Source organism: Ursus americanus, chromosome 23 (genome assembly GCF_024610735.1).
Source record: "Ursus americanus isolate L20-20 chromosome 23, mUrsAme1.1.p, whole genome shotgun sequence".
Lineage (NCBI taxonomy): Eukaryota > Metazoa > Chordata > Mammalia > Carnivora > Ursidae > Ursus > Ursus americanus.
In genome coordinates this window covers 20,159,518-20,173,506 of record NC_142149.1, presented here as the reverse complement: position 1 = coordinate 20,173,506, position 13,989 = coordinate 20,159,518, and the positions used below count along the sequence as shown (strand labels likewise).

The following is a 13,989-nucleotide window of genomic DNA, read 5'->3' as shown; positions in this document are numbered from 1 at the left end:
ATGTTTTTTTTTAAAGATTTTATTTATTTATTTGAGAGAGAGAGAGCAGGTGGAGGGACAGAGGGGGAGGGGAGGGAGGGAAAAGAATCTCAGGCAGACTCCGTGCAGAGTGTGGAGCCCTATGCAGGGCTTGATCTCATGACCTTGAGATCATGACCTGAGCTGAAACCAAGAGTCAGACACTCAACTGACTGAGCCACCCAGGGGCCCCAACACCGGATGCTTTTAAATGGCAGAGTTTTGAATGCTTTTCCCCCTTCTCCGTACTTTTTTGTTCTCTCCAGATCTTTTGAAAACATATCTATTCCTTGTACACAAGCAAAAGAAATAAAATTTACATTAAGAAGTCCAAAAGCAAATTCTTACAAGTCTTCTAAAGAAGTATAGGACCCAAGTAAGGCTCCTATTCCTATATAATCACTGAATTACACTTGAGCTTATTGTTCTGGAAATAAAGGCTTTGTCATGATTGGCATTCACACCCTTGTGATAACTGCTGACCTTGCCAGCTCTGAAGCAGAGCTATTAGGAAGTGATGAAGGGGCACCAAGCTTCCTATGGGATCAAACAACCCGTAGTTCATAAAGTGATTGAGGTGTGGGTAGGAGCTTCAGGCAAAGAGAATGCCAAGAGGAGCAACCCTTGGAAGAATGTTCTGCCAACTGACTGCCAGCCCATAGTCCAAGATCACGTATTAGGATCACCTCACACTGAACTACATCCTAAGAATGGACTTCCCACACAAATAAAGGATGATGGAATTTATCTTCTGGAAATTGTGTCTGAGTCAGATGAAACCTGGAATCTTAGAATGTTGGAGCCACCAAGGGCTCAAGTGGTCATTTCACCCAAATATGTTGCAAATGGGAAAACATTGACCCAGAAGAGGAAGTGACTTGCTCCAGGTCACAGGGGAAGTTGGTGAAAAGAGTCTAGGTTAGAAAAGAGTAAATTAGAAATGAGGGACAGGGGAAAAGACCTTCAGTCCATATGACAGAGCTGGAGCTCAGACTACTGGAAAAACCCATATCTCTCAAAAGACTGTACCCTTAGTGAAAAAGTGAACTACAAAAAGAAAAAATCATGCTCATTGTCACAGCAAGATTTTTTTTTTTTAAGGCTGAACTGTCTCTTACTGGGCTTTAAATTTAAAACATCATGCTATGTAAAAGAAGCCAGTCAAAAAATAACACAGATTGTATGTTTGCATTCATAGGCAATGCCCAAGATAGGCAAATCTAGACACCGTCATGGTTCCCCAGGTCAGAGGTGGGTGGTACTAGGGAGCAACTACTGGACAGTGGGTACAAGATGTCTATTTGAGGTGGTGGAATGTTCTAAAATTGTGGTAGTGGTTATACAGCTCTATGAGTACATCAAAAACCATTGAATTATAAACTTCATATTTTTGTGGTATATGAATTATATTTATGTTAAATGAATTATACTTCAATAAAGCTATGTTTTAAAAAGGAATTCAGAAGTGGAAAATAGGACAGAAATGATGATCAAAAAATACGATGGCTGAGCATTTTCCACTTGTATTGAAAGGCATGAATCAATTCAAGAAGCACATCGATCCTACTTAGGAAAACAAAACCACCTCTAGACATAATATAGTGAAGCCACATAACACTTAAAGACAAAGAGACAATCTTGGAAACAAAGAGAGGAAGAAAAAAAAATAAAAGAATTACCAAAATGGAACCACACTTAGATTGGCAATATGCTTTTCAGAGCCGACAACAAAACCCAAAAAACAGGGGTATGACAACTTCAAAATGCTGAAGGAAAATAGCCACCTATTGGAATTCCACACCGAACTAAACTATCCTGCAGGAGGAACCACTAAGGAGACATATTTCATACAATAACTGAGAGAACTTATCACTTACAGTTTCCATAAGAACTACCGAAGAATGTATGTCAGAAAACAAGAAATTAAAACCAGAATGGAGCAAGAAAGTACGAGAAGCCTTGTAAGCAAACAAACCATAAACATGCAGGAAATTCTAAAAATAATAATAACAATGACCAGATTTTGGAGTGTAAAAACAAGGTAGAACCTAAAAAAATAAAGAAGATAAATCAAAACTTCTTTGCATCTTGTTTTATATGCAGGAAGAGAGATTAGTTAAAATTAGATAGTGTTAAGTCTGCACGTTTAAAAGTTAGGAATAAATATCCACAAAGAAAACAAGATCATTCCAATAGCTGTCAGGAAAGGAGAAAGCAGTAAGCAAAGAAAAAAAAATCATGATTAATAGAAAGCACAAAATAAGATTTTAAAAATAAATCCATATGTGTCAGTAGTGAAATTAAATAGAAATAGACTACACCCTACTTTTCTTCATCAGACATTCAGTGCCTTGACCAGCCTATCTAAAAGGCTTCATCCTCCATCCCTCTCTGTCCCGTTGTTGCCCAGTGTCTTAGGCCATTCCGGCTACTGTGGCAAAATACCATAGACTGGATGGTTATAAACAATAGAAATCTATCAGCCATAATCTAGAGGCTGGGAAGTCCAAGATCAGGGCTCCTGCACATTCAGCATTCAGTGTTTAGTGAGGGCCCACTTCCTTGTTCATAGGCAGCAGTATTCTCACTAAGTCTTCTCATGGCAGAACAGGTGAGGGAGCTCTTGGAGTCTCTGTTTATAATGGTTCTAACCCTTTCATGAAGACTCCACCCTCAGAACTAATCAGCTCCCAAAGGCCCATTTCCCAATACCATCACCCCGGGGACAAGGATTTCAACAGGAAAATCTGGGGGACACAGTCTGTAGCACCCAGCTTTATTTTTCTTCTTAGCACCTACCCCTTGACACAATCATATTTGTCTGACTCTTTTTACTGCCTGTCTCCCCACCTGAAAGCAAGCTCCTTGAGAGCAGGTCTTCGTTTCTTTCACTACCCTGACCCAACACCTAGGACAGTTTTAGGACATTCTAGGCATTCCATGATTATTGAATTTATAGAAAGGAAGCCTGAATGACCAATCAAAATGTTTCTTAAATGCTTAATTTCACTAGGAACAAGAAAACTGCAGACTAAAACAAGATGCATCCTGCCCGCATGTATTGGCAGTATTTGCTAAGTCCGAGGGCGCTTCTCAAATTTGAAAGTGAAAACAGATTGCTGGGTGTACAACTTGATGCTTTCATATGCATGTGCATACATTCTGGAAGGAGCACCACGATCAAGCTAAATAACTTCTTCATCACCTCCACTTGGTTACGTGTGTGTGTGTGTGTGTGTGTGTGTGTGTGTGTGTGTGTGCTGGATTTAAGATTTATCTTCTTAGAAAATTTCCAAAAAATACAATGCAGTATTGTTAATTGTCATCACCCCACTATATATTAGCGCTCCAAAACGTATTCATCCTCTATAACCGAAACTTCACCCTTTGACCAACATTGCTCCATCTTCCTCACCCCCAGTCCCTCTCTGGCTTTTATGAGTTTAACTTTTTTAGGTTTCTCATGTAAGAGAGATCATGCAGAAGTTGTATGTAACATCATGTGTCAACTATACTCAAAAAAATATTTTTAATTAAAAAAATGTTTAGGGGCGCCTGGGTGGCTCAGTCGTTAAGCATGTGCCTTCGGCTCAGGGCGTGATCCCAGCGTTGTGGGATCAAGCCCTGCATCAGGCTCCGCTGCTGGGAGCCTGCTTCTTCCTCTCCTACTCCCCCTGCTTGTGGTCCCTCTCTCTCTGGCTGGCTCTCTCTGTCAAATAAATAAATAAAATCTTTAAAAAAATGTTTAAAACATAGAAAGACCATGCAATATTTGTCTTTCTGTGTCTGGCTTATTTCTCTTAACACAATGTCCTCCAAGTTTGTCCACATTATCACAAATGACAAGATTGCCTTCTTGTTGATGAAATCTTACCATTTACATTGACGTGGGTGGAACTGGAGGGTACTATGCTGAAAGAAATAAGTCAATCAGAAAAGAACAATTATGGTTTCACTCATATGTGAAATTTAAGAAACGAAACAGGATCATAGGGGAAGGGAGGGAAAAATAAAATAAGATGAAATGAGAGAGGGAGACAAACCATAAGAGACTCTTAATCATAGGAAACAAACAGGGTTGCTGGAGGGGAGGTGGATGAGGGATGCGGGGACTGGGTGACGGTCATTAAGGAGGGCACGTGATGTAATGAGCACTGGGCGTTACATGCAACTGATGAATTAGTGAACTCTGCCTCTGAAACTAAAGATACACTATATGTTAACTAATTGAATTTACGTAAAATAAGTTAGAAAAGATCACTTTCTTTTTTTGCCCTTCTGTTGTATATGTTTTTTTTCTTTGTTCAGTTATCCATATCTACAGACATCTGTTTCCATATCATGGCCATTGTGAATAATGCTGTATTGAACATGGAAGTGCAGATAATCTCTTTGAGGCAGACTTCATTTCCTTTGGCTATATACCCAGAACTTTTTTACAAAGTTGTAAAACAAAATAAAACAAAGTAAAAAACAAATTTGTTGGGCCCCACCCCCAGAGTTTTGGAATTAGTAAGTCTGGGGAAGGATTGAAGAATTTGCATTTCTAACAGCTTCCCAGGTTCCCAGGACACACTTTGAGAACCACTGCTCTGGAGACTTACACAGGTACATAAAGAGACATGGGCAAGGATGTTCTTGCAACACTGTTTATAATGATGGAAGGAGGGAGGGAGGGAGGGAGGGAGGGAGGGAGGGAGGGAGGAAGGAAGGAAGGAAGGAAGGAAGGAAGGAAGGAAGGAAGGAAGGAAGGAAAGGGAAGGAAGGAAGGAAGGAAGGAAGGAAGGAAGGAAGGAAGGAAGGAAGGAGAGAAAGGAAGGAAGGGGAGAAAGAAAGAAAAAGGAAGAATGGAAGAAAAAGGAAGGAAGAAAGAAAAAGAGGGAGGGAGGAAAGAAAGAGAGGGAGGGAGGGACGTAGGAAGGAAGGAAAGAAGGAAGGGAGGGAGGGAGGATGGGAGGGAGGGAGGAAGGGAGGGAGGAAGGGAGGAAGACCCTAACTGTCCCTCAGCAGTGGAGTAAGTAAATAAAAACGTGATGTGTTTTCATTCTGAAATACTACAAAAGAGTTAAAATAAATGACAAGAATAATGTGTATTAACACAGATAAATCTCAGAAACATAATGCTGAATGGAGAAAATTAATGGTAAGATTTATACCACTTATATTTTCTAGCTGAAACTGCTAACGTGACACACTCACGCACTGTGCATGGATGTAACCATGTATAATTTTTAGAAATGTTTTCTTTGGAGAAGGACGCACCACCAAGTTCAGAATAGCAATTACCTCTAGGGGAAAGGAGGGGGAGAAGGATGGATAAAGGTGGAGTTTTGTGTCAACTCGTAACATTTTATTTCCAGAAACCAAACCAAACAAACAAAAAACCCCACAGCAATGGCGTAAACACAGTACAAGGTTGGCATCCTTTAAATCTTCGTTGTGGGTTTATAAGTGTCTTGTTATTTTTTTGTACTTTCAGATGTTTGAAATATTTCATAATTCGCGATTTACAGCGAGAAATAGCAGCAGCGCCTTGTTACACCAAGTGGCGAATCGCAGATCCTTGGCGGCGGGCTTCAGCGCCGTGTGTCTTGCCCCATGTGTGAGCTGAGTCGTAACACTGAACCCCACCCAGACATCTCAGAAATCAGTTTGTGTTCTGGGACGAAGTGATTTCCCTGGCACTCCTCTCTCTTCTTCACCAAAGAAAGCACCATGGCAGAGACCAAGCCTCAGGACAGCCTCCCCCAGACCCAGTTGTTCCACTGACATAGTCTTGTCTAACATAGAGGCAAAGTTTCGTTTGATGCTTTACACGTTGAACAATAAGAAAGGTGTATGTACTGTGCTGACGGATTGGAGCTCTCACTCGCAAGGCAGAGAACTGGGTGTTTGGGAAGCACATGGCCCTGGTAAAGGCGGCTGTTGGTTCCTGGGGGTGGACAGCAGTCCAGCACGTACAGAGAATGGATGGCATAGAGTGCATAAGGTATTCATAGGAAACATGCAGGTGGCTCCTGGGAAGAAAGGGAGAGAGGCCAAAGTACGCCAGCTGGGCCTGGGACACTCTGAGCACAGCCTGTGGTGTCACTCTGTCATCTTCCAGGGCCGTGCCTGGGTAAGGGAGGTCCAGCAGCACCAGAAATATCCACGACAGAGGAGCGGACACTAAGGGAACCAGAGTGTGTTAAGACAAGGATTTATGACCAACGTTCGAGCGCCATTGTCATAGCAGGGGGACAGAGTGTCAGCCAGCTTCATCTCAAGGAGAGAAGACTTAACTAGCAGTTTAGCCCAAGACAGGACAGTGGCCCTGCGCGGGCCACAGCGTGCACAGCTGTGGGAGCCATCGAGCATGGCCAGACATCAGTAGACACCAGTGGAGGCAGGGCACCAGCATAACGGTCACTTTAATAGTGGCAGAGACCAGAGACTTAATATCCTAGTTTGATTCTGAAGAACTTCTTTTTGGGTAGGGAAGGGAGCTGGTCCCAAAATCCAGTTGTAGTCCTCGTGGTTACAAAAGCCAAGCAAGAAGAGAAACACTTTATAAAAATCTGTTGGGTAATATCAGATAGAAGAGATGCCCTTTTTACTGTTATGAATCCTTCAGTATTTCCCAAAGGAGAGTCTCAGAAATGTCTGAGGTACCAAGAAAATCATCCCTCCCCCTTGTGATAGTGTTGAAGGATGCATAAGATCCGGGTGCTTTTAGGGGTGGGTTTCATTCCCTCACAGTCATACCTCATGTGTGATTGACAATGAGCTCTGAGCTCCTCACCGTGTGAATTAGAAAGAAAATCAGTCATACAGCTCTTGGTACTTGGTTGGTGTTCGGTAAATGTTAGCTTCTGTCCCTCTTCTTGCAGGCACTCGGAAAGAAAAAGTGGAACTTTCTAGAAATGTTAACCATGGTGCAGTACTGAGTCAGCTCCCATAGTGAATATTCACCATATTTGGATGAGGCCTCTTGCCTTTAGTGGCCCCACTGGTTCCTGGCTGGCCCGAGTGGACGCCAGACTCACTGCACCTAATGAATGTTAATTAATGGTGATGAAGCACTCTGGGGAGAGGATTAATGACACAGTCCTCCTGTGCTTTCAAGTGGCTTTATAAGAAGCACATACAGAGTGAACACTTTGGAAAGAATGAATACAAATGAGAACCGTCACTGCTTTGCAAGAGGAAAGTTTATTAGATTTCCAAAGGGATTTAGGGACCTGCGAGGAAGGTCAAAGCAACAGAAAGAACCACAACACACCTGGTAGGACACCTTCGCAGCCCAGACCTATCAGATCATCAGGTCACAGAACAACTATAAGAGAGCAGTGTTGAATGAAGGGAATCTGGTGGGCTCGGCTCAGAGTCAGGCCACACCTGGGCATTTGCTCTCCTTCCAGACCGTGATTTACGAGGAGGCCTGGGGCTGGCTTCTGTGGCTGATACTTGGCAGGTAATCAGGGCTGGTCCATTGATGGTCCTTCTGTCTTCATGCAGTCCTCTTGCTGGCCCCAGGATATCTAGCACCGAAAGGTGCTGCAGGGCCCACAGCGGGAGCGTGGGCCACATGGGGTGCAGGGATTGGTGACGCAGGGTCCGATGGGCTTGTCACATGCGTTGGTCGTGGCACAGGGGTTGCAGGGCAGCCTGGGACACAGAATTAATAGTTGGTCAGCATGGGAGGGATAATTTTTAAAAAGAAAGAGCTCAACCCAAGGAGACAGAAAAAGCAGAAACCTTTCTCTGGCATCTTAGGAAGCCAAAGCCTTGTTTGGATTGCTCCTTTTACAGAACTCTGAGACAGTGGCAGAAAAGAGCAAAGAAGACTGAAGGTGGAATTCCAGCCCTCATTCTATAACCCTGGAGACATGGGGAAGTCCCTTCTCCCCTCTGAGCCTCAGCCTCCTCGCCTGTAAGACGGGATTGGTAACACATAGCACACAGAATGTGTTCTTGAAAATACTGTCTGGTGACGAGAGCTGTACTCCGTGAGCTAACGAATTGTGTTCTCCTTCAGCATTCAAATGCTCATCTATAAGACGGTTATACTGTCCCCATTCTGCCTGCTTCACATGATTCCAACAAGGACCAATGGGACAGTGGATTTGAAAATGCGGGTTAAATCCAAAAGCTATTCAAATATATGTGATGATTGTTATAGTTTTGTTTTCCCTTCTGCTGAGACAGGCCAACCGTGAAGGCACAAAGCTTCATTTATGCATCAGCCTCCAAAGGCTCATCAGTTGGAGAAAATAATCTAGTCTCATGAGTATCTTTTGGAACAGAATATACCTTCCCGCCAGGTAATGATAGCAAAAAATACCCTCCATGGTACACTACTGCAACAGAAATCTCTGGTCTCTGCAGACACATTGGCTTCTGAAGCTTGACCTGCAAAGTCTCTGTTTTGTTCTTGAGTAAAGCTGTGTGTGTGCCTTGCAGGGGTATGTCCTGCTGGCCACTCACTTGCAGTCCTCGCTCTCCAGCAGGCCCCGGTACGTGTTGATCTCGCACTCCAGCCGGGCCTTGACGTCCAGCAGCACCTGGTACTCCTGGTTCTGCCGCTCCAGGTCACACCTGATCTCGGCCAGCTGGGACTCCACGTTGCTGATCAGGCACTGCACCTGGGCCAGCTGGGAGCTGTAGCGCGCCTCGGTCTCCGTCAGCGTGTTCTCCAGGGAGTCCCTCTGTGCGGAGAAGGTAAGGAATGTCACACAGATGCTCCTCAGGGAGCTTCTCCAGGGGGTTCCAGAGAAGTCCCAGGCTCCCCGAGGTCAGGAGAGTGTGGCCAGTACCCTGAACAACACCCACCAGGTTGTGCTGGGCCTGCAGCTCGATCTCCAGGGCGTTGACCGTACGTCTCAGCTCGATGATCTCCGCCTGGCAGGTCTGCAGCTGCTCCGAGCTGGACACCACCTGCTTGTTCAGCTCCTCGGTCTGAAACAGCACAGGGGAGAAGACAGGGTCAGACCCTGCCTCAGGGGCCCCGTGGGGCCAAGGGTCTCGAGCGGCCACGTGCTGAGATGCCCACCTGGGTGGTGAACCATTCCTCCACGTCCCTGCGGTTGGTCTCCACCAGGGCCTCATACTGACTCCTGGTCTCGTTGAGCACGCGGTTCAGGTCCACGGTGGGAGCTGCGTCCACCTCCACGTTGAGGCGGTCTCCGATCTGGCAGCGCAGGGTGTTGACTTCCTGGGGGCGGAAGGGAGAGGAATGAACCCACAGGAAAAAAGTCTATAAATAAACTCTCTTTGAGGGAGTCCAGTATGGTGGGGAGAAGATTGCAATGGAATTAGGAAATATGAGTTGAAGCCCAGTTGACATAGAACCCAGCGAAGTTACCTCTGTGTGATTCAGGCCTCCTGTTTGAGTGTCTCCTCATCATCATGATGAGGCTGCTTGAATAGGTGATTGCTAATGTTTCTTTCCAATCCAAGATTCTATCATTTCTTTCTGATTTTCCCTTTACTCAGTGATAAGTCTGGCATGGTATCTGGTTTGTAATTATTGCTACTTAAATACAGAGAAATACAGAGGTATAACTCCTCCCATTTATTTCATGGCCTTCTCCCTTTATATACTGTCTACTTAGAGTAGTCTCCTTTTCTTCAAAACATCTAATCTTTGATATAGGCATCTGACATCCTACTATTACATTCAACCGTGAAGTCCGAGCCAACCATTATTTAAATTCCTTCATCTCTCTCAGTTTTCCCATCCATCCATCCATCCACTGGGTTCCAGTATCTAGATGATGTATAATACTAGGAAGTCTGCTGTCTCCTTATAGTCTTGGTTCTTAATTTGGCACCTTCAAAAGGTAATAGATCTTGTCAAGCAGTAGGAAGTACACTAAAGATCTTCGTGTGGACTTTTGGCCATATATTGGCCCCAAGTAGAAATAAGTCAGCTGACCACATTCTTTTAGGTAAACTTATGACTCATTCCCCCAAAATCCACCAAGTGTGTTTTGAGCAAGGAGCAAAATGTTGTGTTAGCTCTAGAGTGCTTAGCAAACACCAACCTTATCCTGCTCAAGGGAGGTATGGGACTCTCCATATAGGATGATGGGGGCTGGGACTCCCTCACCTGCTCGTGGTTCTGCTTGAGGCTCAGCAGCTCCTCCTTCAGGGACTCCACCTGGGCCTCCAGGTCAGACTTGCACAGGGTCAGCTCATCCAGGATCCTACGCAGGGCATTGATGTCTGACTCCACCAGCTGCCGCAAGCCCAGCTCCGTCTCATACCTGCACACACAGTGGAAGGTCAAAGGGAGTCAAAAAAGAAGACTTTTCCTAGGGCTTTACTTGGCTGACCTAGTCAAATTCATTACATTTTGACATTTTTTGAATTTTTTAAAAAATTCCCTCTTTGGAAGGGGAAAAAATACCACCATGCTGAGTAAAAAGACCTGTTTTCTCCCTGAGATCCCTGAGATCCATAAAGAAGGTATTGGTGGGGGGCCTATGTGCAGTTTTAATCTAATATTAACTGCATTTGTTCTAAGGATTTGCACAGGCTGCTATGGATTAAGCCCTGTCTTGCCTCTTTGAGTTGGTGAACTGCATATGCCTATTATACAGCTTGTCCCCCCATCCTTTCCAACCACCTTGAAAGCAACCTGGTCTTGTGATTAAAAAAAAAACAAAACACACTGAATTAGACATCAGTTAGGTTCAGCCTTGCAGTTATGACCATGGATAAATTCCTTCATGTCTCTGGGCCTTGACTTCTTCATCTACAAAATGGAAACCAAACTAACATTTCACAGGGTTGGTCTGAAGATGAAGAAATGACATAGTAATCACAAATACTTGTAAACTATAAAGTCCCACAAAAAATGCAAAGGATTCCTATGACTGTAATGATCACACCTAGAAAAAATGATATTCCGAAATGGATTTTGCCTCCTATTTTGGTGATTTAATAACTTTTTTTCTGATGGGCTGATAGTGACGCACATATACTAAGAAACAGGTGTGAAATTCACTTTTAAACTTGGTCCGCGTATTAAGTTGAAAAAGAGAGAGAATGGGTCACTTCTTTGCCTCCTTAAAAATAAGCTTAAAAGGCAGCATTCTTGCATTCAGTGAGGAAACTGACCTTTAACCTAACTACCCGATGCCAGAATCCTCCCAATGCCACGCCAGCCCGCTTCTGCTTAGACACACCCGGGACAGAGTTCATCACATTGCAACTGAGCGCCCCATTACTCGATTGCCCTGATGGTTAGAAAAATCTTACTTGGTTCTGAAGTCGTCTGCAGCCAGTTTGGCATTGTCGATCTGCACCACCAGCCTGGCGTTCTCAGACTTGCTGCACAGAATCTGGGGACAGGATTCATTATGAAATGAGTTATACTAAGAAGGAATGCCTTATAGCTCAAAGTGACAAGCTGGTGTTTTTTTTTTCAAATACACGTTCCTTCCAAATAGCTTTGAGTCTTCCCAGATTTTCAGTTTGGGGATAAAAGGAGGATTAATTAATAGCACTGTTCATTTCAAAACTAAAACAGTCAAGGAGAAATGTGTCCTTTGTCGTGAATTCTCTCTTTGGTCTGCTTCTGGCTTCCTGCAGGAATTGAGCATACTGGATATTGGGCCTTCCTTAGAGTGACCTCTGTCCCAGTTTGCTTAGAAATAGGGGGCTCCTAGGATGCTAAACCCAGAAAAATCCCAGCCAAACCAGAACAGGCTGATTTTCCTACCCTCCCATCCCCTTATTCCAGTCCTGCTGACCTCTTTCTACTCTCCTTCATATTGTCCTTATCCATGCTTTTGCATAGAGCTTCTCCCTCCATCTGGAATGCCCTGGGATGTCTTCACCCACCTAGCAAGACCACCTGCATGACCCACATTCCCCGTCTGCCCCCCAGCTCTTGCAGGGGGTCACTTCCTCCATGCACCCTGAACAGTACTTAGCACTTAGCCAGTTATGCTTCTCCCCTTCACTCCAGCCATGTCTGTCTCCCCTGTTAGACCACAAGCTCCTGAAGGAAAGACACTGTCTCACTCTGTACTTTTTCCCTCGCTCACGCACCGTGCTGTGTGTTCAGTAAATATGGGCAAATGAATGCATGTTCTTCAAATTGCATGGCCCTTTCTGGCATTCACTTTGCTAGCAGTACTGAGCAGTGGACAGTTAATCTCCTCAGAGAATCAAAGGCTTGTGCCATCGAATATAAACTCCTTCTCATCCGTCCACCCTGCTCATATATTCCTCTCCTGGGAAGCCCTCCCTGACCTATACCATGTATTAAGCCCCACCTCTATGCTGATTCTTTACTTATCTTCACTTCTCCTCCTTCATTTCTGGCCCTGAACTCTCACCCGCATGCTTGCTCTAGTAGATCGTACAGGGTCTGTGTATATTAATGGGGCTTGTGGGGCCAACAGCTCTTTTACTTTGCCACTGGCACAGCCTCTTGCTACAGTTTTGAAAGGCTTTAAGTATTTGAGGATCCACTTAGGAAATCACTAGCTCCAAGAAATAATTCAGGTGCATTTTTTTAATGCTATAAGCCTAAAAAAAAATCATAATAGAACTAAAAACTCAGATACTCTGGTTTTAGGTAAGAAGCAATGTAAGTTTGCTAGGACTGATCGTAGTCTAATGTCTTACCCTATCCCAGTCCCTATCCTCCCCCATGGGGCTTCCCAAATAGATCTTCTAAGATAATTTGATGTGTCCTACCTAAGCCAATGAAGTCAATGCCTTTATCATCGTCGCTTTGAATAGTCTTAGATCCACTCAGACCTTGGTACATTAAATTTAAATAAATAGTTAACTAAATCAGCAGCATGGTGGCCACCCCCTCACCTTCTGCTGGAGCTCCTCGATGGTCCGGAAGTAGGACTGGTAGCTGGGACACACGAAGGGCACCTGCTGCTGGCACCACTCCCGGATGCGGCTCTCCAGCTCCGCGTTCTCGCGCTCCAGCTGGCGCACCTTCTCCAGGTAGCTGGCCAGGCGGTCGTTCAGGAACTGCATGGTCTCCTTCTCGCTGCCATTGAAGGAGCCCTCGCAGAACCAGCCGCAGTTGCCCACGTTGGCGGGGATGTTGCAGGCCCCGGGCAGGGTGCAGGTGTGGCAGCTGGGGGGCACGCAGGGCCGGGAGGAGCAGGTGGAGCGGCAGGTCAGGTTGGGCAGGCAGCAGTTGTAAGACATGGTGCTGGAGGGAGTGGAGCTCTGAAGGTCAGTTTCGAAGGCTGATTGCTCTCTCTGGTGTAAGCCCTGGTCCTTTCCAGGGCTTTATATTCTGTCAGCAATGGGTGTGGTGTCCACACGGACCATTATCCCCTTTTACCCTATTTACCCATTTTTCCATTTGTTATTTAGCCACCTCACGCGAGTCCTTTACCTCATAAAATGCTCTACCCTGGCTTCCTGCTAAGTCAGAACTCCTCACCGATTATGCTGGTTGGTTAAGTAAGACCTTCAAAGTGACCAACCCATTTCCTTGCCAACAACAGCACTTGTTCACAGGGCGTTGATTTGGGGTGACAGCTATACCCTGTCCCCCAGAGAGGGGCACATCTATGCCTCTTACTCCTAAAGGAGGAAACATCGGTGGCTCATCCAGCTCCTATTCATTGAGGACTCTGTGAGAACAGCTACTTAAGGAAACCCACCTGGAGACTAGACTGTTCGGTAGGGAATCCTGGAAGCTGAGATCAGAGCGGACCTACAAGGCCATCCTGTTAAACAGCCCTTTGCCCTTCCATCCAGGCAAGATGGAGGCAATTCTCCCCTCTCCTTAGGGGGCTGTAAGAAGTCCCCCAGGCCCATTTCTACTATTACTCAATGTTCACAGAACGTTAAGGAAATGAACAACATGGGAGTACCTACCCTTACACACAACATGAGTGTCATCGCAATGGCTCCTGCTTACTGAGCATCCACTGTTCAAAGCACCTCATATGCATTGTCTCCTTCAGACCTCACAAAACCCTGTGGGGTTTGTAGATGAGG

The 13,989-nt window shown here is 45.1% G+C and overlaps 1 protein-coding gene across 1 annotated transcript; it reads right to left on the bottom strand.

Moving 5' to 3' along the window:
* Window positions 1-7,538: 7,538 nt before the first annotated feature.
* Window positions 7,539-13,185, bottom strand: LOC123781855 (keratin, type I cuticular Ha3-I-like). The gene is made up of 7 exons (XM_045781606.2): window positions 12,838-13,185; window positions 11,263-11,345; window positions 10,109-10,265; window positions 9,050-9,211; window positions 8,830-8,955; window positions 8,485-8,705; window positions 7,539-7,665 (listed from the first exon to the last, which is right to left on the bottom strand). The coding sequence occupies exons 1-7, from the start codon at window positions 13,183-13,185 to the stop codon at window positions 7,539-7,541; spliced, it is 1,224 nt and encodes a 407-aa protein (XP_045637562.2).
* Between the last annotated feature and the right edge of the window lie 804 nt (window positions 13,186-13,989).